The sequence below is a fragment of the Emiliania huxleyi genome (assembly GCF_000372725.1).
Source record: "Emiliania huxleyi CCMP1516 unplaced genomic scaffold EMIHUscaffold_28, whole genome shotgun sequence".
Taxonomy (NCBI): Eukaryota; Haptophyta; order Isochrysidales; family Noelaerhabdaceae; genus Emiliania; species Emiliania huxleyi.
Genome location: NW_005199926.1, coordinates 448,354 through 469,545, shown reverse-complemented (window position 1 = coordinate 469,545; position 21,192 = coordinate 448,354). Strand labels below are relative to the sequence as shown.

Here is a 21,192-nt window from a genome sequence, read left to right as displayed (position 1 = left end):
CACATATTTAGCACATATTTAGCACATATTTAGTGTGTTTTATCTCCAATTTAGCGCCACATTTAGTTCACTTTAGGTGCGGGCAGCTGCAGTACATTTAATGTGGTTCCCGCATCTTTAGTGCGGGCACGCATCTTTAGCACGGCTTCCCAGCCACACCACAGCTAGCCAGGGCCGCGTGCTTTGCTCCTTGGCTGCCAAGAATGCACCACAGGAGATGCCTGGCCCCTGCCCTCATGACCCAAAGGCAGGCTCCCAGACCCAGTGAGGCTGGATATGCAGCCCTCCAGAGCAAGATCTCCCGACTGAGCACCGGCACATAACCGATTCCCGAGAGCGGAGAGGAGGACCAGCACAGTTGAATGCGCCACCGCAAGCACCACCTCCGACCGCACAACCCATGCTGTGCCCGTGACCACCAGCTGTAATAGAGTAGAGGTGAGGGTCGGTCTTGGAATTTCAAACCCAATGTTGAACCAAAGGATGAAGGATCCAGACCACGAGGACAGAAACGGCCAAATGGCAATGATCCATGTAGTCACCGCAAGCAGCTTTACATACGCGTGTACTCGTAGCATGTTGGATCCAGCCCCAGCCATGCACCCGGAAAGCACCCCCTTGAGGTTGATATTCAGCTGAAGAACCTTCGTTCGGTTGGTTGGGGATGGGAGGCATGGCCATGGGACGGGGAACTTTTGCGAGTGGGCAGGGAACTGCAGGGGGAGAGGGGGAGGGAGGCCCAGCGAGGGTCTGCGGCTGGATCCTACACTGCGCGGCTGGACTAAAGACGCACTAAACCTCGCTAAATTTGGATGTAAAGTCGCAGTGAACTCGCGCTAAATTTGCGCTAAAGTTGCGCTAAAGTTGCGCTAAAGTTGCGCTAAAGATGCAGTAGATAAACACTTCACACCGCACTAAATTTAGACCCAGGCGCCCTCCCAGAGAGTTGTATCTAGATTTCGCTGGTGGCGAGAGGCGTGCAGAGACGACCGCGATTGAAGCGGTGATTGCAGAGCTGCCGGATCTGGCTTACATCTCGCTCGCCGCAATCAGCCCGGCTCATGATAATGCCGGAAACCACGCGATCGCAGCCGCCTTTGCCCAGCGCGTCGGAGCAAAGCACCCTGGCCTCGTTGTCCAAGGAGGGCGCGACGCGGTTAGAGTGTATTCCAGTGTGTGGCGATCGGTGCTCGAGGGATGGAACGCCGCGCAAGAGCGAGCGCGGACCAGGATTGTGACGCTTGGTAATCTGTGCGCCAATAAATAATTAGATAAAACGGTCAAACTCTCTATATATTCGTATTATATATTCGTATATACTCTGAGTCAGAGACGCGATCGATGGCAGATGCAGTTTGCAGACGATGGGATTTAGGCATTAGGGAGGCACTTAGGGGACCCCAGGAGGGTTCTGAGGGCCGGATTAAGAAACGAGGAGGTTTGGGGGCTTAACTTGCCATTTAAAGAAAGAAAGAAAGAAAGAAAACAGACAACCCAAGGGAGGGATGGGAGAACGGCACGCCGCCACCACACAGGGATTTTAAGGAGAGGAGTGTGATGCGCTAGCCGTCGCCCACCCTGGGGAGTCTGCCTCTTCGTATCTCTTTTCGCAGTCTCTCGCCGCTTCTCGCTGCAACCTTCATGCCACCTCGCGGCCGTCCCACTCTCGTCGTTCACTTGCCATTTAAGAGATTGCAGGCACGGGGGGTCCCTCTTTTAAGACCGTTTAAGAAAATCGGCCCCTCGCCGGCATGCGTCGCTGGGGTTCCGCGCCGTTTTCTCCAATTGTCCAATACTGCCGTTATTAGGCACAAACCCGCCACTGAAGACACATCTGTAAGTCTGGTGCACTGACAGGAGCCATACTCGCATAGGGGACGCGTGCTAGCTGACTGTAGCCAGCTTCCCGGCCTCCGGCGTCTACCGGGAGCCTCCGGGACCATCGACCTCGGGAGCTCTCCCGCACCGTTTAAGCGTTTAAGACCGTTTGAGGAATCGGCGGCCCAGGCAGCCTTAAAATGGGCCCGGGCCCGTTAAGCCGTTTAAGCCGCAGGCGCCCCAGGGCCCACCTTTTTAAGCCTAGGGGGGGAGGCATGTCCATGTGTCCCCGCCCTGCACGATCTTGAGTGTGTCTGTGAGGGGTCTTCAATATCCGTCCCCTCACCCCTGGTCACTACCCATCTGAGAGATAACAAAACATTCCGGAATGTAACAAAACAAAACCTAAATTCCTACCCTTTTTTGGTCTGCGCGGGCCAGTCCCGACGCGGCCGAGTGTACTAGTGCGTGCCAGCCGACATCCATGTAATTCTTTTTGCCTAGTGTCGTGATCGCCGGTAAAATTCTTTTTGCACGCCTGGCCCTTTTCAGGGTTCCGGCTCCTTCCCAGATAGGGGGTCTGTTTTCACACTGTGGCTGGCCCCATGCAATAGGTAGGTACGTCCGGTTTTGACCGCCCCAGAGGGCCCCGCAATAGGTAGGTAGGTAGTGGTGGTGGGGTGGTGGGTGGTGGGGGGGGTGGGGTGGGGGGTGGTGGGGGTGGGGGGGGGTTAAAAAAACCGCTTCGCTCGCGCGGGAGACGGCTAGCCGCGAACGGGGCCATGCCAGACGAGTCGCCTGCGGCTGGGACGCCAGCCGAGACGGGTGCGGCGGCGGCGCCCGCGGTGGCGGCGCCCGAAAACGGGCGCTGGGAGCCTATTCACGGGATTTTTTCGCTTCGCTGCGCGGCCCCGCAATAGGTAGGTAGGTGGGCACGGAGCCTGGTGGTTGGCGCCCGCAATAGGTAGGATGAGGGCGTTTTGGCGCCAGACCCCCTATCTGAGTAGGAGCCGAACCCAGCTAGATCTTCATCTTTCTACATACATACATTCTCGAGCGAGGGTAGAATCCTTTGCGGGTTGGGTAGCGACAGAGGACGCAGCTTCTGTGCGAGCAGACAGCGCCTCCTGGTCATTTCGAGGCAAACGCAAAGGAAGCACACGGCCCGGGGTTGTGCGTTTATGAGAGAGAGAGAGTGTTTTGTTGTGTTTATGTGAACACGTCCACTGTGCGGTCGGACCATTGTAACACTAGTCGACGGCTCGAGCGAAGGCTCCTCCAGTTTTTCAAACGAAGCGAGGGGGCGGCGCCGCAAACTCAGTCGAGCAGGAGGTAAGGTGTGTGTGTGTGGAAGGCGGCGCGGTAGTGCAGAAGCGGCGGCACGGCGCCACATGCCGGACTGCCCCACCGAGATTTGCGGAGTGTGGGACCAGGATCGCTCTCGCTGCGACTCGCTCTGCCCGCTGCTCGCCGGCCTCGGCTTGCCGTCGTGGGCCCAGTCGATCGCGTGCCCTGCAGCCGACATGGTGAAGAACACACTCCGCATCTCGTGCCCCGAGCCCGGCACCGTCGAGATTGTTGACAAGACAATGTTTGGCCGGAATAGTACTCGGGTGACGCTGGATGGCGCCGAGCGCGAGGAGAAGTCGAAGGGGAGAGGCAAGGTCTTCATGCTCTCGGGCTCGCATTGTGCCGAGGGCACCGGCGCGACTCTCCACTGTCGCCTCGTGTCGCGAGGCGACGGATGGCACACGCGATCGGAGCGCTTCCTCTCCCAGGACCCTGCCGATGCAGGCCAGGTACTTGTTGAACGCCACGTTCTCGTGAGACCCGAGCAGCCCGAGATGGCGCTGCATCGCTACTACGTGAAGAGGCAGGGGGAGGACCTTCGGCCCGACCAATAAACGGGGGCAGCGCTGGGCGTGTGCACCAGGCGACGGCGATGGCTGACGACTAAAAAAACGCGATGCTCACTTCGCCTTCGGCCCCACACGGTGTGATCTTATGATTTAGATTTTAGTCTGGAAGCGCCCGCTCTTCGCGTACCGAGAACGGTCTCCACAAGATCAAAGTCCCGATCACGTGTCCGACACTTCTACTATTAATTAGCTGAGCAGGAGAATAGCAATAGGGGAGCGAGCGATGGCGTCGGCGCGCACCGCGGCGCCGGCCGAAGAGACGCGCGCGCACACGCGTCTCCCCGTCTCTCTTCAACCAGCAACCACTCTTCCCGCGCGCGCGCACACACACACGCGCGAGGGGCAGCGGGCAGCGGCAGGGGGGGCCGACACCACAGGCGTGGTCGGGAGCCCGCCGGGCCGGCGGGAGGCTGTGCGTGTCCGTCCACTGTGGACCCAGTGATGGCCTAGGAGCCCTGCACGGACGGTGTTTAAATGCTATATCACACCTAGGGACCGCGTGCTGTGGCCGTGGGCGGGGCGGCGACGCGAGCCGCGCATCGGCCGACAATGTGCCGGTGTACGCGCGTTTCGGTCACGCCCAGGAGCGCAAAAAGACCTAGCCCATGCGCCATTATCGCAGTGCCAGCTGCACGTTTGTACTCCATGTCCTTCGCCGATGCTCGGTTCTCGTACCACCTCTTGGCCAAGGCCTTGTAAGGATCGACGATCTCGTTGGACCGATCGGCTGCCGGAATGCCAGCCCCACCGCACGCTTCCTGATGCGTCTGCCCAATACTGCCTTTTCCAATCATGAGGAGTGGGAGGCAGGCGCAGGCAGTGAAGAGGGAGAAAACCATCAATGTGAGGAGGGCTCCAAAGTAGAATCTGGGCTTGGGCATGGTGTGCGGCCGGGGCGCCGAGAGTGTTTCTGTAACGTCCAAATAAAGTGGCCCCGCGCGCTGGGAATAGGTGAGTCTATCGGTAAGCGCGGGTTAGCGCGGGTTAGTGCTCACTAACCCGGCACGGGTTAGCACGGGTCAGAATGGGTTACCATAACCCGGCACTAACCCGGCCCTAACCCGGCACTAACCCGGCACTAACCCATGCGGCTGGGGGGCATACGTCAGCATGGGTTATGGTAACCCGAGACTAACCCGGCGCTAACCCGGGTTAGTCTCTCCCTCGGACGGCTTGGCTGCACCTTGCCCCTTGGTGCTCTCCGCGGCAACGCCGTTATCGGTAAGTTGAGCGTGTATGGAGTGAGTCTATCGCGTATCGGTAAGCGCGGGTTAGCGGCGGGTTCGACACGGGTTAGTGCAGACTAAGCCAGCGCGGGTCAGCACGGGTTAGAACGGGTTACCATAACCCGACGCTAACCCGACGCTAACCCGGCACTAACCCGGCACTAACCCGGCACTAACCCGAGACTAACCCGGCGCTAACCCGCGCTGCTCGGGGGCATACGTTAGGATGGGTTAGTGCCGGGTTAGCGCCGGGTTAGCGCCGGGTTAGCGTCGGGTTATGGTAACCCGTTCTAACCCGTGCTGACCCGTGCTGGGTTAGTGTGGCTTAACCCGTGTGGAACCCGCGCTAACCCGCGCTTACCGATAGACTCACGAATAGGACCGCCGCAAGCGGCGTGGCGTGGGGCGGTTGAGCATCCCTCCGGGGGCCCCTCTGCGCCGGGGAGGCGTTGTTGGAGGCTAGAAAACAGCGTCCGTCGCCTTTTTCAAACTCGGGTCCCACTCCGCTACGCTCCGACCCGAATTTGGAGGGCCATGAAGTTTAAGGTGTTGCTGCGCAAAAGGGGCGGGGCGCGGGCGCGCGCGGCAGACGCCGAGAGTTCTTTTTGGAGATCAGACCTCTTTCGATGGTTGATGCTTTCTATGTCTATCTATCATGCTTCATGACACGACACGCGGTGGTGGGAGCTGATGGAGCTGTCAGCTGATCGATCCAAGCGGGTGTGGGGAGTGGGGGGCATGGCTGGGCATGCAGGTCCGCCAGTCGGCCCGGCCTCTGACGTGGTGCTGCCGCTGCATTCGCTGAAGAATAGAGGTGCGACTTGATTGGAGGCACTGGAGGCGAGGGTCCTATAGCGAGACCCGTCTTATTTTTGCGTGCGGTAGTTCAGAGGGTCGACCGCGACATTACACATTACCAAACAACACACGCGACTTAGCAAGCTCCAAGCGCTCCTAGGAGAGATGCAATTTCCCCTTTAAACAAGTGTAAACTGTTGAAAACCCAGCCAGCGAAAAATTCACCTTCGGGCTTGGGTGGCCGATCAGCACGTCATAGCAGCAAGGGCAGCAAGCATGCACACATACGTCAACATTCTCACTCCAGCACCCTAAACAGCCTGAAAAAGAAATTGTTCGCCGCGATCGGCAGGCCGATCAACGCGACGCGTGGCACGACGCCGAGAATTCACGACCCACGATGTTGCTGCTCCTGTGCTCCTCCACTACGCTACGGGCGTGGTTCTGAGCTCGTGCCTGTCGAAGGAGCCGCAGCTGGTTTCACACCAGGAAACTCGGCAAGGACTTTCTTCGCTGGTTTCAACGTGTGAATTTTTTCTGCGGGGTTCAACTGACTGGTTCCTTCACACAAAAGCACAACCCCGGGCCCAAAATCGCAGCACAGTGACAGTCAGACACGCACGCGGCAACAGGCCAAACTCGTGAATTTTTCTTTCGTGCGAGGCCGCTATTTTCCCGGTTGAAACCTAAGCCTACCCGTCAGCCTCAGCCTCCTCCATGGCGCGCAGCTCCCACCACATCGTCGCGATCGAGGGAATCGAGGGCGCGGGCAAGACGACGCTCGCTTCGGCGCTGCAGCAAGAGCTCCGCGAGGAGTACATCATGGTCTCCATGGATGTGGAGGCTCCCGCCACCGACTCGGCTGAGGACGCTGCCGAGGCTCTGCTGGTCGCCCGCTTCAAGCAGCACATGCGCGCCCTGCGCACCGCGGCGCACCGCTCGGGCGTGATCCTCGACGGATGCCTCGCCGGAGAGCTCGTTCGCGTCGAGGCGGCGCTGCGCGCCGGACGCCTTACCGAGCCGCGCGCAACGCAAATCTATTCCCTTGGCCGGCGGCTGCTGCAGCGGCTGCCCGCGCCCCACGCGCTCGTCCTTCTGGATGTGCCCGCCGAGATGCGCCTAGCTCGCACGCCGGCACCGCGCCGCCCTCTCGAGGAACTGCGCGGCGTCGAGGTCGGGCTGCGGCAGTTGGCCGGCGATCAACGTGCCGCCGGCTGCCGCGTGCTCACGCGCGACTGGCGTGCCTTTGGAAGCGTGCGGGCCATTCGCGACTTTGTCTTCTGCTTGCCGCCGGTCGTCAAGAGCTACTCCGAGGTCGCACCCCCATCCATCGCGGCCTCCGACAAGATTCTCGCCGACTTGACCAACCGGGTGTCCAAGCCGCCGCCTCTGGCGCTGCAGCCCTCGCCCGTTTCGCCCGTCTCCATCCTCGCGCCCGAGCTCGCCTAATCGCCTCGCCTCTCGCCGCGAGGCGGGCAGGCAGCAGCAGCAGCGAGAGTGGAGTTTTGACCACTACTAGACACGATCGGCGATTCCCGCTTGTTGCAGAATGCGTGCTGGGCAACCCTTCGAGGATCGCGAGCACAGTGTGAGAGTGTGCGAGGTGTACGACGCAGGAGCTCGCAGTGCGAGTGAGGCATCGCCTCTAGTCGGCGAGCCGTGGATAGCGCGCTAGAGAGCGCGCACATCTGTACGTACAACGTACCTCGCGTTCGGTCGGCATCCTTCTAACACCCTCTGTGTATACTGTGTGTGTACAGAAAGCCTCTTCCACGGACCACGCGCAAAACTGCACCTGGATGTGGATCCCCCCGGTAGGAGGCAGGTCTGAACGGTGCCTGGCCGCCAGAAGCTCCTAGCCGATCGGATGGGCGATCGAGGAGAGAACGACGGCCTCGCCCTCGAGGCAGCTCAGCTCAGCCCGCGACGGCGACGATCGCCGCGGCGATGACACCGGCGTTCTGCTCGTTGACGCCCGCCATCGAAATGCGCCCGTCGCGGGTGAGGTAGACCGCATGCTCCTCCATCAGCGCGTCACACTGTGCGGCGGTGAGGCCGGTGTACGCGAACATGCCAATCTGGTCCGTCACGTGGCTCCAGTCCCGCTGCGACCCCGCCGCGCTGAGCTCCGCGACGAGCAGCGCGCGCATGTCGCTGATGCGCCGCGCCATCGACGCGCACTCGTCGTCGTACTGGGCGCGCAACGCCGCGTCGGAGAGCACCTCGTTGACGAGCAGCGCGCCGTGGATGGGCGGCGAGGAGTACATCGGACGGATCAGCAGTTTGAGCTGCGACTCGACGCGCGACGCCTCGGCCGCGTCGGCGCACACCTACGACGAGACGGCGGGCCGGCATCCCGACACGGGACGCGCCCGGCTCCTCCTGCCCTGCGTCTCTGTGGTGGCGGCGGCGCGCACCAGCGAGAGGGAGCCAACTCGCTCGCCGTAGAGCCCAAAGTTCTTCGCGAAGGACTGCGCGAGGGCGAGCGAGTGGCCCGCCTCGGCGAGGAGGGAGAGCGCCGCCGCGTCCCGCCGCGCGTCCCCGGACGCGAAGCCCTGGTACGCCATGTCGACGAGGATGTGCTGGCCGGCCGCAAGCAGCGCGTCGGAGATGCGCTTCCAGTCGGCGGCGGTGGGGTCAACGCCGGTCGGGTTGTGCGCGCACGCGTGGAGCACAAAGACCGAGCCGGCCGGCGCCTGCCCGATGTCCTCCAGCATACCCTCCACGTCGAACCGGCCGTCGGCGCCGAGGTAGCGGTACTTGCGCACCTCGAGGCCCGCAGTCTCAAAGATGGGGATGTGGTTGGGCCAGGTGGGCTCCGACACGTAGGCGGCGGTGCCCGGCGGGAGAAAGCGCGCGTAAAAGTCCGCCGCCAGGCGGCACGCGCCGGTGCCCGACAGCGTCTGGACCGCCGCAACGCGGCCCTCGCTCAGCGCCGTGCAGCCGGGCCCGTACGCAAACTCGAGCGCGCGGTCCAGGAAGGCGGGCACGCCGACGATGCTCGCGTACTCCTTGTTCTGCCCGCGCGCGATCAGCCGCTGCTCGGCCTCGCGGACCGTCGGCAACACCCACGGAGACCCGCCGCCGTCGCGGTATGCGCCGACGACGAGGTTGACCTTGTCCGCCCGCTCGTCGCGCTGGAAGGCCTGTGCGATGCCGAGGATCTTGTCGGCTGCACCCTGCGGCACCTTCGAGAGGTACGAGCTCAGAACCACGCCCGCGGCGGCGTGGAGGAGCAGCAGCCCCCCAACCATTTCGAAGTGGTGAATTCTCGGTCCGGGTTCGTTCCACGGGTCGTTCCACGTCGCGTTATCTGAAGCTTTGTGGCGGTGAGATTTCTTTTTCTATTAGCGACCAGACAGATCTGGATGACGGGCTTCATCAGGCAGGCGTACACCTTCCTGCCAATGTCCATGCTCCATGCACCAATGTCGAGCACGAGCCTCGAGCGACATGTGGCATGACGCATGACCCGCATGTCGCTTGTCTCGGTGATTTGGGCTCCCCGAGCGAGCAAAAACCAAAATCCGGGCTGCGGGCAGACCATCCATTACTACGTACACATGCTCTCGTGCAACGTGGGCGCCACCACCTAGAGCCCAGAAACAAGCAGGCACAGGCAGAAACCGGCAAGTACTTCATGGGACGCTGCACACAAGAACCCTCTACGCGGACTACGTCTACGACGCCGGGTGAGAGGCGCCACCCACCACCCCGGCCGGTCGGTCCCCGCTACATGCACATGCAACCACGGTGGATGGCGCCGAGGCCCTCTTGCGCCAGCCCCAGTCCCCTCATAGACCCAGCCGCACGCCCAGCCGCACAAGTCCTCGCCCCCCGCGCACGGGTCCTCGTCCCCCGCGCAAGGGTCCTCGTCCCCCGCGCGCGCGTTTTTCGTCGCAAGCCTTGGTGCAAATCGTGTCCGCCTACAGGTAAGCTCATGCATTCGGGGCGGGGGGTACCCGTCCAGCGCAGGGGAGGGCACCAGGGAACCAGCCTCAGTCCCCGTTGTTGTAAGTGAGACACTCGACGTTGTTCGCCGGCGCCTTGTTGGTGCGCGTGGCGGCCGAGCCGCACACCTTGCAGAGCGAATACGTCTTGTGGAGGCGAAGAAGCTCGGCGGCTTGGCAGCCATGTGTCCGCTCGCAGAGCTGTCGGCACGCAAGCCGCGCGACGCCGTAGTCACCCTTGCGAAATTCGCGGCCAAGCTCCTTGCACTTGCTGCCGTTGTCGTCAGCGCAGAAGCCCTGGCGGAGTGTAAAGCCGAAAGGGGCCACCGACGGCGACGCGGACGGCGGCGGCGCAGGCGAGGCGGAGGGAGGCGGCGGCGTGGGCGGCGGCGGCGACGGCGACACGGATGGAGGCGGCGGAGACGGCGAGGCGGAGGGAGGCGGCGGAGACGGCGAGGCGGAGGGAGGCGGCGGAGATGGCGAGGCGGACGGAGGCGGCGACGGCGAGGCGGACGGAGGCGGCGGCGACGGCGAGGCGGACGGAGGCGGCGGCGACGGCGAGGCGGACGGTGGGAGCGAGGGCGGCGGTCGGGAGGGCGGGCGGGGCGCGGTGAAGGGATCGGCGGCCGATGGGCAGTTGAAGCCGTCGTTTAGTTGGGTGGGGGCGACGGCGGGTGCCACCCACTTGAGTGTGACGGGGTCGGGAACTGAGGACGTTGCGACACGCCCTGTAGAGACGTCCGCGCAGACGCGCTTGCCTGTTGCGCTGGGGGGACTCCCCGAATTCATCGAGAAGAGGCACCCCTCGACGCCGGTACGGTCAAGAACGGCCTTCAGGGAGGCCAACTCCACCTCGAAGATGCCGGATCCAGAGTTTGAGGAGAACTGTCGCGGTGGGGTGAAGGGGGGGGGGGGGGGGTGAGGGTGGCAGGTGCACCTGTAGCGGATGGTGTGTTTGGCAGGGGGGGTTGGTGGTGTTCCTGGGAGGGGGGGGGGGGCGGGGGGCGCGCACGTAGATCCGCTCGCCATAGCGATACCCAGCACCGAATCCACTCATCGTGCGTGGAGTGCTGCTTGGGGATGCGGTATAGTCAACGACGACGCGGCTGTAGGAGTAGCCTGCGACGTCCCCGGCGCCGTCGAGCATGATGATCCAGACGCTCGCATCGGACGTTCCCAGACCGATTAGGTACGTTGTGCTATCGTACTCGAAGTCGATGAAATCGGCAAAATTCTGGCCACCGGGGAACCACTCTATCATGTTTGCGCTCCCGTCGCTCCCGTCGGCGGTCCAGACCGACATAAAGCTTCCTGAGCAGCCGCTTTCGAGGCCATAGAGGGTACACATGTCGTCGAGGGTCAGGCCCCAGGCCCTGATGTCGATTTTTCCGCCTGTGCCCCTGCCTTGTAACACTTGCGTCATGCCGCAATTGGTGCTGCTAAGAGAAGTCATCGCGACCGGGCTGCCGGCTGGGTAGACGATGTTTTGGACGGCCTGCAGCTTGTAGACCTGTACGCCGCCTTGATGGCCGAGGTAGTACGTGCCATCGCTCGTGATGGCCGCCGCGTTGCCCCAGATATTTCCTTTGCACAGACACTCCGCCGAGTTCTGGTTGTGAGAAAGCGGCACAAGTACGTCGCGCCGTTCGGGTTCGCGGAGGAGGAGTCCGGGGAGAAGAGCCCGTACGTGATATTGTCTTGGGTGTTGTAGCCTTGCGCATTCAGCTGCGCCATCAAATTTCCTGCGCTGTCCACGGTCCACTGCCACATCTCGGTGAAATCTCCTTCCGCGAGGTTGAGCTGCATCGTCCGGTAGGGGTCGGTGCCGCTCTTGAGGATCTGGATGGGGTAGGGGTACGTCGTGCAGTCCCAAGGATCGACGACGGCCTGGATCGGAGAGAGAAGCAGGAGAAAGCAGAGCCGGCGGCGGCTGCATGTGTGCATACCCTCAGAAACTGCTCCCAAGCTTGCGTGCGCGTACAAAAGGAAGCAGATGGCGCCGCAGACGACGAGCAAGGAGACGGCGCCGAAGTCATGCGCCGATGCGTTCGTCTGCGACGCCGCGTTCGTCTGCGACCGACAAGCTTGCACCTCGTCAGTCTGGCGCTCCAGCGAGCCCTGCACGAGCGGCATCGGCAAATGGTCGTTGAGGCCGGTGTCGAAGAAGCAAGAGTCGAACTCCGGCAAGATCTTGGAGAGGACGGCCTTAAACTCGTCATGCACTCTCCCGCTCTGGCTCTTCTCGAGGACGGTGGTGGCGCTCGGGGCGTTCGGCGCTGAGCACGGCGCCTCGAAGAGGAAGCCGAACGTGAAGTTGGTGGAGGTATTGCTGGCGAGGTTGATGGCGCCGAGCGCGCCCAGCGGCTGGCCCAGCTGCCACTCGCCCGACTCGACGGGGCGGCTCCTGCCAATCTGGGCCCAGGAGAGGGCGGAATCCGCGTCGATGAGCGTGTCGAGTTGGCCCACGTCCGAGCCGGAGGCGTGCCCCGCGAGCAGCCCGAGCAGCAGCTCGCCCCGAACCGCCGCGGCCGCGAGTATGTTGAGAGAGAGATAGAAGATCATTTGGGTTGAAGATGCTCGACGCAAAATTGGGCGTGCACCGACGGCGGTCACAAGACAGGATCAAGAAACAAATAATCATATACGTACGTCCGTTCGCCGCAGGAGCCTTCGCCAGGTCGTGTGAAGAGCACTGATGCCGCAGTGAGTGAGTGGTCCCGGGCCCTGCGGGGAACTAAGTCGGCGCAAGTTAGTCTGTGAGCTGGACGAGGGCTAGTGGTGCGCCGTGGCGGATCAAGTGGTGAAGTGCTCCCCCGGGAGTCGTGGTCGGAGGCCGGGACACTACGCGCACTAACTTAGTGTGCGGAAGTGAGTGCCTCCGGCCGGCCGGGGGGGAGTGGTCCAGCGGGCCGCTCGCAGTGCCCTTCGCCGGCGGACGGAGAGGTGGGCTCGGCTACCACGCGCACTAAGTTAGTGCGCGTAGTGAGTGGGCCGCCGGCGAGCGGGCTAGTGGGTGAGTGCCTCCTGCCACCCCGCGCACTAAGATAGTGCGCGTAGTGAGTGGGCCGCCGGCGAGCGGGCTAGTGGGTGAGTGCCTCCTGCCACCCCGCGCACTAAGATAGTGCGCGTAGTGGGTGGGCCGCCTTCTAGTGGTCGGCGAGGCCGTGGCCAGTGCCCCGGCCCTGCGGCGCCGCCTAGTGAGTGAGTGCTCGCCGACCCTCCCCACACTAAGTCGGCATCGGTGCTGTGTTTTTTAGTTGGCGAAGGCTCCTGTTCGCCGACAAGAAAAGAAAATCTCTCTGGCGGACCAACCCAGGCGGCCTCACCGGAGCCTGCGGCGTGCTTGGGCCTGGCAGGGGACGGTGGGGGGTGCGCTCAGTGCAGTCGGGGGCGCCTGCACGCGCGGAAACGCGAAAAAAGAAACGCACTTCCCGGGCTGGACTGCTGTCCTGCTGTGAACGACGCGCCCGACCACGCATTCTGTAACCCCAATGCCCAGCACCGGCCGCCGCTGCTAAGTGCTATGCCATGCTCAGGTGCTCCCTGAGTGCAAGGCCTCCGCTTCGGCATCCAGAAGAAGGCCGTCCGAAGCTCGCCGCGACGCCGCGCCTCCGGCGGCGGCGCCACTTGCGGCCGCGGCGGCCGCGGCGGACCCGGGGGGGTGGGGCCAAGCGGAGCATCTGATGATGGCTTGGGCTGCGGGGGTGGCAAGGGTGTATGAGGGCTCTCAGGAGACCGTTTGCCGGCAGCAGGGGGCGCGCACTCGGCCGACATGTGCGCGAGAATGCCGCAGAAGTAACTATGAAGTAACTGTGTTTGGGCTGTCTCCCGGGCGTGTTTGAACCCTAATTGTCGGCCCCAGTGACCGGTCTGGGGGTCTGTGTGTGGCCTGGGGGGGCCAAACAATAAGGCGAGGGGTTCCTAGTAAGCGGTTGGGGGGTGCGAGCCCGTGCTATAGTGCGGTGAATACTTACTTCCTGAAGTAACTTCATGCTTCAGATAGACACTAACCACAGCCGAGGAAAAAATCGCCAACGGTCCCGCCGTGCGGCACGGCACCTCCGACCCAATGACTCCCGCTCCTCTTCCCGTTGTGCTTGTCGTCGGCTCTGGGGCAAGGGAGCACTCCATCGCGGCTGCGCTCACCCGCCACTGCGCGGGTCGCACGCCCAAGCTCCTCTGCTTCGGCTCCGCCCGCAACCCCGGCATCCAGGCGCTCTGCGCGGCGTACGAGGTGGGCAAGATGGACGACTGCGCCCGAGTGGCCGACTTCGCGGCGAAGCACGGCGCGACGCTCGCCGTGATCGGTCCCGAGGCGCCGCTCGACGCCGGCGTCGCCGACGCGCTGCGCGCCGTCGGCGTCGCGGTGGTCGGCCCCTCCAAGGCGCTCTCGGCGATCGAGGGCTCCAAGGCCTTTGCGCTCAAGCTGCTGCACAAGCACGGCATGGCGGGGCTGCCCGACTTTCGCGAGTTCACCGCGATGGAGGGCGCGCGCGAGTACCTCGAGGAGCTGGGCGAGGGCAACTACGTGATCAAGGCCGACGGCCTCTGCGGTGGCAAGGGCGTCAAGGTGGCCGGCGCGCACCTCGCGTCCATCGACGAGGCGGTCGAGTACTGCCGCGAGTGCCTGCCGCACTTTGTGATCTGCGAGAAGCTGGTCGGGCAGGAGTTCTCGCTGCTCTCGCTCTCGGACGGCGCCCACCTCGTGCACATGCCGCCGCTGCAGGACCACAAGCGCGCATACGAGGGCGACAAGGGGCCCAACACGGGCGGCATGGGCTCCTACTCTTGCGCCGACCACCTGCTCCCCTTCCTCTCCGATGCGGCGCTCGAGGCGGCCAAGAAGATGCAGGCCGAGACGATCGTCGCCCTCAAGGCCGAGACGGGCGAGCCCTACCGCGGCGTCCTCTACGGCGGGTACATGCTTACCGCGCGCGGCACGTACCTCATCGAGTACAACGCGCGCTTCGGCGACCCGGAGTGCCTCAACGTGCTCTCGCTGCTCGACCCGGCGGCCGACTTCCTCGGCGCGTGCGAGGCGGCCGCCGCGGGCAAGGGGCTCGCGCAGGTGTCGCTGCCGTTCCGCAGGCTCGCATCGTGCTGCAAGTACGCCGTGCCCGAGGGCTACCCCAACCGGTCCGAAAAGGGCTTCGTCGTCGACCTGTCGGGGCTGCAGCGGCCGCACCTCGCCTACCTGGGCGCCGTCGACGCGGACCCGAAGAGCGGCTCGCTCATCGCCACCGGCTCGCGCACCGTCGGCGTCGTCGGCGTCGCCGAGACGCTGGAGGAGGCGGAGGCGCTCGCCGAGGCCGAGGTGACGGCGATCAAGGGCAAGCTCTTCCACCGGCGGGACGTGGGGACGGCGGCACTGGTCAACTCGCGCGTCGCGCAGATGCTCTCCATCCAGGCGCGCGGCGCGCGCGAGCAGCCGATCTCCATCGCCGTCCTCGGCTCCACCCGCGGCTCCTCCCTCCAGCCCGTGCTGCGCGCCCTCGCCTCGGGAGCGCTGCAGGGCGCGCGCATCGCGCTCGTCGTCTCGAACAAGGAGGACGCGCCGATCCTCGAGCGGGCGCGGCAGCACGGGATCCGCGCGCTGCACGTGCCCGTGCAGGGCCGGTCCCGCGAGGCGTACGACGCGGCGGTGACCTCCGCGCTCGAGGCTGCCGGCGTGCAGGCGGTGCTGCTGGTCGGATACATGCGCATCCTCTCGGCGCAGTTTTGCGAGCGGTGGGCCAAGCGGTGCGTCAACATCCACCCGTCGCTCCTGCCTGCCTTCGCTGGCGGCATGGACTTGCAGGTGCACGAGGCGGTCCTCGCCGCGGGCGCCAAGGAGACGGGCTGCACCGTCCACTACGTCGAGGCGGAGGTTGACGCCGGCGCCCCGGTCGTGCAGCGCAAGTGCGCCGTCCAGCCGGACGACACGCCCCTCTCGCTCAAGGCGCGCGTGCAGGCGCTCGAGGGACCCGCGCTCTGCGACGCCGTCTCCAAGCTCGTCGCCGACGTCCGCGCCGGCCGCGACGCCGCCGTCGCCGCGTCCACTTCCTCCTCGGACGGCACCGCCGCCGCCGCCCTCACCTACGCCTCGGCGGGAGTGTCGATCGACGCGGGCAACGCGCTCGTGGACGACATCAAGCCGCTCGCAAAGGCGACCAACCGCGCCGGCGTGATGGGGTCGATCGGCGGGTTCGGTGGGCTCTTCGACACGCGCGCGGCGGGGTACAAGGACCCGGTCCTCGTTTCGGGCACCGACGGAGTCGGGACTAAGCTGATCATCGCTCAGGCCACCGGCAAGCACGGGTCCATCGGCATCGACCTGGTGGCGATGGTGGTCAACGACCTGATCGTGCAGGGCGCGGAGCCTCTCTTCTTCCTCGACTACTTCGCCTCGGGCGCCCTCGACGTCAAGTGCGCCGGCGAGGTCGTGGGCGGCATCGCGCGCGGCTGTGCAGCGTGCGGCTGTGCGCTCGTCGGCGGCGAAACGGCCGAGATGCCGGGCATGTACGCGCCCGGTCACTACGACCTGGCCGGGTTCGCCGTCGGCGCCGTGGAGCGCGCTGACATCTTGCCCCGCCTCGAAGAGATCGCTCCCGGAGACGTGCGCGCGCTGGTGGCTCGTGCTCTCCCCCTCCCGCGGCCGCCTGAGCCACGGTCGCCCCGCAGGTGCTCATCGGCCTCGGCTCGTCGGGCGTGCACTCGAACGGCTTCTCGCTCGTGCGGCGCGTCGTCGAGCGGTCCGGCCTCTCGTGGGACGCGCCGGCGCCCTTCGCTGCGGGAGCGACGCTCGCCGACGCGCTCCTTACGCCGACCAAGCTCTACGTCAAGAGTTGCCTCGCCGCCACGAGGACGCGCAAGGTCAAGGCGCTCGCGCACATCACCGGCGGTGGCCTGCCCGAGAACCTGCCGCGCGTCCTCCCCGCGGGTGTCCGCGCCTCGGTCGACGCGACGGCGTGGACCCCGCCCGCCGTGTTTGGCTGGATGGCGGGCGTCTCGCGCGCCCCCGTCGAGGAGCTTCTGCGCACCTTCAACTGCGGCGTCGGCATGGTGCTCGTCGTCTCGCCGGCCGACGCGACGGCGCTGGTCGACATCCTCCGCGCCGAGGGCGAGACGGCGGCCGTGATTGGCAAGCTTGAGGCGCACACTGAGGGCGCCGGCCCGCAAGTGTCCGTCACGGGCACCGAGGCATGGGGCTGGGCCTAGAAGGGGCATCGCCCCACCCCCAAACGCGGCGGGGCCGAGCTCTCCCTCCGATCTGGCCTCACCGTGCATCCCAGCATTGCCCCTCCGGTCCCCGCGGGCCGCTAGCTACCCACGCGCGTCCGAGAAGGGTCCGGCGCGGCGGCGGGAAGCGGTCACATCTCCGCGGTTTCGCAGTCCCCCGGAGGAGCGCAAAAAGGGGGACACTTCACCTTCAACCTATGCGCAAACCCCACTCCTCGGATATTTTTCTGACTTCCTTAAAATGACGAACGCCGATTCATTGGCGGTTTCCGTACGCACACAAGGCCACGGACAACGAACCACGCACCTTTTTTTTCTGCTTTGCTTGCAGTGTATACGCACGCCAGCGTTCGCCAGCCAAGCGCAAGCGCGCGGCTTCAGCGCTCAAACTGCCGCTTGACGGTGACGCCCTCTCCACGCGTGACGAGGTAGAAGTCGTCTTCGTACCACACCCCCGGGCCCGGGGATATGGTCACCAAATCGCCCGTCTCGTCGGTCCAGTCGTCGCCGTCGTTGGTCGACCGCCACACCGCCGTGCCGTACTCGCCCCGGCCGATTGCGCCGAGGTCGGCTCCGTGCAAAACGAGCGTGCGGCCAGACCACGACAGGCTGCCGTCGAGCGTCGCGCCGTGCTTGAAGAGATGCGCGCAACCGCCGAGCTCGTGCCACGACTGGCCACCGTCGGTAGTGCGGAGAGGGACCGCGCCGACACGAGTCAAAAACATGACTCTGGTGTTGACGACGAGCAGCTGGTGGAGGCGACCCGTCAGCCCCGCCGCTTGGCTGCACGGCGACCAGCTTCGGCCTTGGTCGCTGCTGACGGAGAGGCAGTCCGCGTTGAAGGCGTATAGCCCGTTGCCCGTCGGGTCCACCTCGAGGCCGGTCGGCTGCAGCGACGGCTGCAGCGGCGCCCAACTCCACGAGCCGCCTATGGGCGCGCCGCGGAAGCGTCTGGAGAGGCGACCCTTACCGTGCCCGACTCTTTGCGGGGGGGGAGGCGTGTGCCAAAATCGCTGCTCGTCATCAGGTGCACCACCGAGCCAGCGCGGGGCGGCGGAAGCAGTCCTGGGCTGTACAGCTGCGGCCCGCCCGCCGCCTCCTCGTCCTCGCCCGCCTCTTCCTGCTCGTCGTCCAACTCTGGAGAGTAGTCGCGGTCGGGAGAAGACGCGCCGCCGCCGGCGGCGGCGGCGCCGCCCGCCGAGGAGCGACTGCGGCCGCGCAAGACCTGGCCGGCGGGAGCGCTGAACAGGGCAAAGCACGCGCCCGCAGGCTCGGTCCGCGAGCCGGGCTGCCGCACATACACAAAGGCGCCCATGGGGGCGGGCAAGTTGCCGCGCGCCCAGTTGCGCCCCCCATCGGACGAGTTGTAAAAGTGGTTCCTGTGGAACATGATCGCCTTGCGAGAGCGGCCCATGCCCTGGCCGCCGCCGCCCTCCCCGCAAGAGCCCGGCGACGCCTCGCCCTTTGTCCAGCCAGCCCACGTGGCGCCGTCGTCCCACGAGGCGCCGACGTTCCAGTCCCAGAGGTTGACCACGAGGCTCCGCGAGCCCTGCTCGTTTGGCGAGAGGATGGCGGAGAGGGCCATGTTGTTGCGCATGTCGCCGACCGCCGAGGTGAGGTTTTCGGAGGAGCGGTTGAGGATGTGGAGTCCTTGGTCCGAGGGGAGGGGGTTCTTACAGCGGGCGGATTTCCGGTTCACACATCGGTCCCCGGGGCGCGTTCGGAGGCCGGAGGTTCAGCGGTGGCGGGGCGGCCGGCGGGGGGGGGGGGGGGGTTGGGAGGAGACAACGCGCGCCCGTCGCCGCGAAAGTCGGGCACGATCCGCTGGTAGTCGTGCGGCACGCGGTCGATCCGCCGGCCTGCGGACCAGAGCGCGAGGCGCGATGGCGGCGTGGTCCAAGGGTGCCCACCGTCGCGTGAGTGCATCTCTCCTCTCCTCTCCTCTCCTCTCCTCTCCTCTCCTCTCCTCTCCTCTCTTCTCCTCTCCTCTCCTCTCCTCTCCTCCCTGTCCTCTCCTCTTCTCTCCTCTCCTCTTCTCTCTCCCCCCCGCGTTGCCCACCGTCGCGCGAGTGCATCACGACGTGCAGCGCCTCCCACCCGACACCGCCATCCCGCGAGACAAAGGCGCCGTCTTGGGTTGCTGTGTAGTACCAGCCCTGAGTGGCGGCGGAGGAGGGAGTGGAGTCGCTCGAGTGCGGGTGTGGCGGCGGGGGTCTGCGAGGTGAAGGCGGCCGAGAGGGCGGCCTGTGCGCGCCTGCGAGTCGATGAGGACAAAGAAGGCGCCCACGTCGTGGCTTGCGACCCGGCTCACCTAATCTCGGGCAATCTCTGCCCCTCTCGGCTTATCCCGGCCCCTTGTGTGTGTACCTTAAGGTATCCCGCCCTCTCTCGGCCCCTCTCGGCCCCTCTCGAGATGAACTCGCACTCGGGCCATCTCGGGTCCTCTCGGGCCCTCTCACCGTCCGTCCCCCGTCCCTCGACTCGTAGGTGCGGAACTCGCCGCCGCGCGAAAAGAGGAAGTGCTCGCGGTCGCGCGGGTCGACGGCCGCGTTCGAGCAGTCGATCTCCTCGCCTGCGACGAGTCCCGGGGCGCGCCCAGACGCGACGCCCTTCTGCGGGTGGAGGTCGAAGGGTCCGAAGGCGGAGAGGGCGTAGCAGTGGCCGGCGTAGCCGCCGAGTGTCGGGTCCTTTGACTGGTACGTGTAGCCGCGTGGCGGGGGCGACGTCTTGTTCACAGCCGCCTGGCACCCGCCGAGCGTGTCGAAGACGCCGATCGGTCGCACGCCTGAGGGGTGAGCTCAGAGCATCGCGTGGATACACGGGCAGTTCGCACCGCTGAACACAGCCGAACACAGCTGAAGACAGCCGAACATGTGTCCACTCTGCTGAAGGTCGGAATGCGTGGATCAGTACTCGCCCCATCTAGAGCTGCACGCCCTCGCCGCAGGCAGTGGGGCTGCTGCACCGCCCGAAGATGAGGCTCTGGCCGGGGTAGGTCGCCCACCCGGTGTAGTTACGGTCGGGGAGCTTGAGCGGCCCGCTCCACGTCGCGCGCGTCGGAGCGTCGAGGGAGGCGTAGTAGAGCTTCCCGCCTCCCCAGCCTCCGATGCAGGTGAGCACTTCGGTGCGCCCGCCGGTCGTCACCACGCTCAGGTGGTCATTGTTTGCGATCCCGCCCGGGCTCTCGATGCGCTGCCACGCGGAAAAGGCCTTGGCCGCGCGCCTATTGCAAGAGGATCAAGAGGTGTCGAGGTGGTGTCGAGCGGTGTCGAGCGGTGTGGATGTGAGCCCAGCAGCTCTGCATGCCTCTGGCACCGATTGGTGGGGCTCCTGGTTCACTCCCGTTTGCCCCCAGCGTGGAGTGCGCCAGTCTGTCGCCCCAGTGCGCGTGCGTGCCCCCGCCACACGTCTCGCTAGTGGCGCAACAAGTTTCTCACTAGAGAGTGCCGGCGCGTGAGGATGCCGTGCTCCGAGTTTGCGAGCAGGTACGGCTCGCCGCCGATGAGGCCCGCGCGAAAGCTCGTGACGAAGCCCCACGCCGCGGTCTCCTTGCACAGCGTCCAGGAGGCCGCCCCGTCGGTGGACTCGTAGACGCCGCTGTGCGTGCCGGCAAACACGTGATTTCCCGTGGGGGCATCGGGGTGGAGCCAGACGCCGAGGATGCGCGTGTCCCACAGCCCCTTGCTGTTGCGTGTCCAGTGCTTGCCTCCGTCGACGCTCTTGATGATGCCGCTCGACACACCGTTGTTCTGTCCGCCCGCGTAGATGAGGTCTGGGTTTTTAGCCGGCGATGCCGCGCACGCGAGCGTGCCCGCCTCGCCCTTGCCGTTTTGGTCATCAAAGATGTTCCAAGGACCGATGCGTGCCCAATCGGCTCCGGCGGCGAAGGCGCCGACCGGGAGGAGGACAATCTTAAGCATTGCCGGAAGAGACCCAGGGAGGAGCAGCGTGAGCAAGACCGAGCGCTGACTGTCGTTGCGTCCCTCGGGCCGAGGAGCAGCCAAACGTCACCGGCGCTCCCACCCCACCCCCGGCCGCCGGACCTATTTTCGTCCAAGGGCCCCCCCCGGAGGGGGGGGAAGCTTCCCCCCCGGAGGGGGGGAAGGGGGGGGAAGGGGGGGGGAAGGGGGCCGGAAGGGGGCAAGCGGGCAATTACCGCTGGCGAGAACTGCTTCCCCACCAGGCTAAAAGGACGCCTCTATTTCCTTTTTTTCCCCCCCATGCGCCCGCGTGACTTTTCTCCAAGGCAAATTTTTACTTCTC

At 65.2% G+C, this 21,192-nt stretch overlaps 4 protein-coding genes across 4 annotated transcripts; 2 read left to right on the top strand and 2 right to left on the bottom strand.

Moving 5' to 3' along the window:
• Window positions 1-3,209: 3,209 nt before the first annotated feature.
• EMIHUDRAFT_101203 (hypothetical protein) lies at window positions 3,210-3,722 on the top strand (the record flags this gene model as incomplete). Its single annotated transcript, XM_005776363.1, has 1 exon — window positions 3,210-3,722. The coding sequence occupies one exon, from the start codon at window positions 3,210-3,212 to the stop codon at window positions 3,720-3,722; it is 513 nt and encodes a 170-aa protein (XP_005776420.1).
• Window positions 3,723-6,858: 3,136 nt separating this feature from the next.
• EMIHUDRAFT_421493 (putative aspartate transaminase) lies at window positions 6,859-9,015 on the bottom strand (the record flags this gene model as incomplete). The annotated part of the gene is made up of 2 exons (XM_005776362.1): window positions 6,859-8,091; window positions 8,179-9,015. The coding sequence occupies 2 exons, from the start codon at window positions 9,013-9,015 to the stop codon at window positions 7,678-7,680; spliced, it is 1,251 nt and encodes a 416-aa protein (XP_005776419.1). The 3' UTR covers window positions 6,859-7,677.
• Window positions 9,016-13,778: 4,763 nt separating this feature from the next.
• Window positions 13,779-17,187, top strand: EMIHUDRAFT_450639 (hypothetical protein; the record flags this gene model as incomplete). The annotated part of the gene is made up of 3 exons (XM_005776361.1): window positions 13,779-15,691; window positions 15,845-16,306; window positions 16,372-17,187. Coding segments are annotated over 3 exons (2,912 nt in total), but the record flags the coding sequence as incomplete, so codon positions are not given.
• EMIHUDRAFT_450638 (hypothetical protein) lies at window positions 17,168-19,519 on the bottom strand. The gene is made up of 6 exons (XM_005776360.1): window positions 19,389-19,519; window positions 19,184-19,240; window positions 18,989-19,085; window positions 18,724-18,788; window positions 17,935-18,594; window positions 17,168-17,857 (listed from the first exon to the last, which is right to left on the bottom strand). Exons 5-6 carry the CDS (start codon window positions 18,524-18,526, stop codon window positions 17,307-17,309), a joined length of 1,143 nt encoding a protein of 380 aa, XP_005776417.1. The 5' UTR covers window positions 18,527-18,594; window positions 18,724-18,788; window positions 18,989-19,085; window positions 19,184-19,240; window positions 19,389-19,519; the 3' UTR covers window positions 17,168-17,306.
• Between the last annotated feature and the right edge of the window lie 1,673 nt (window positions 19,520-21,192).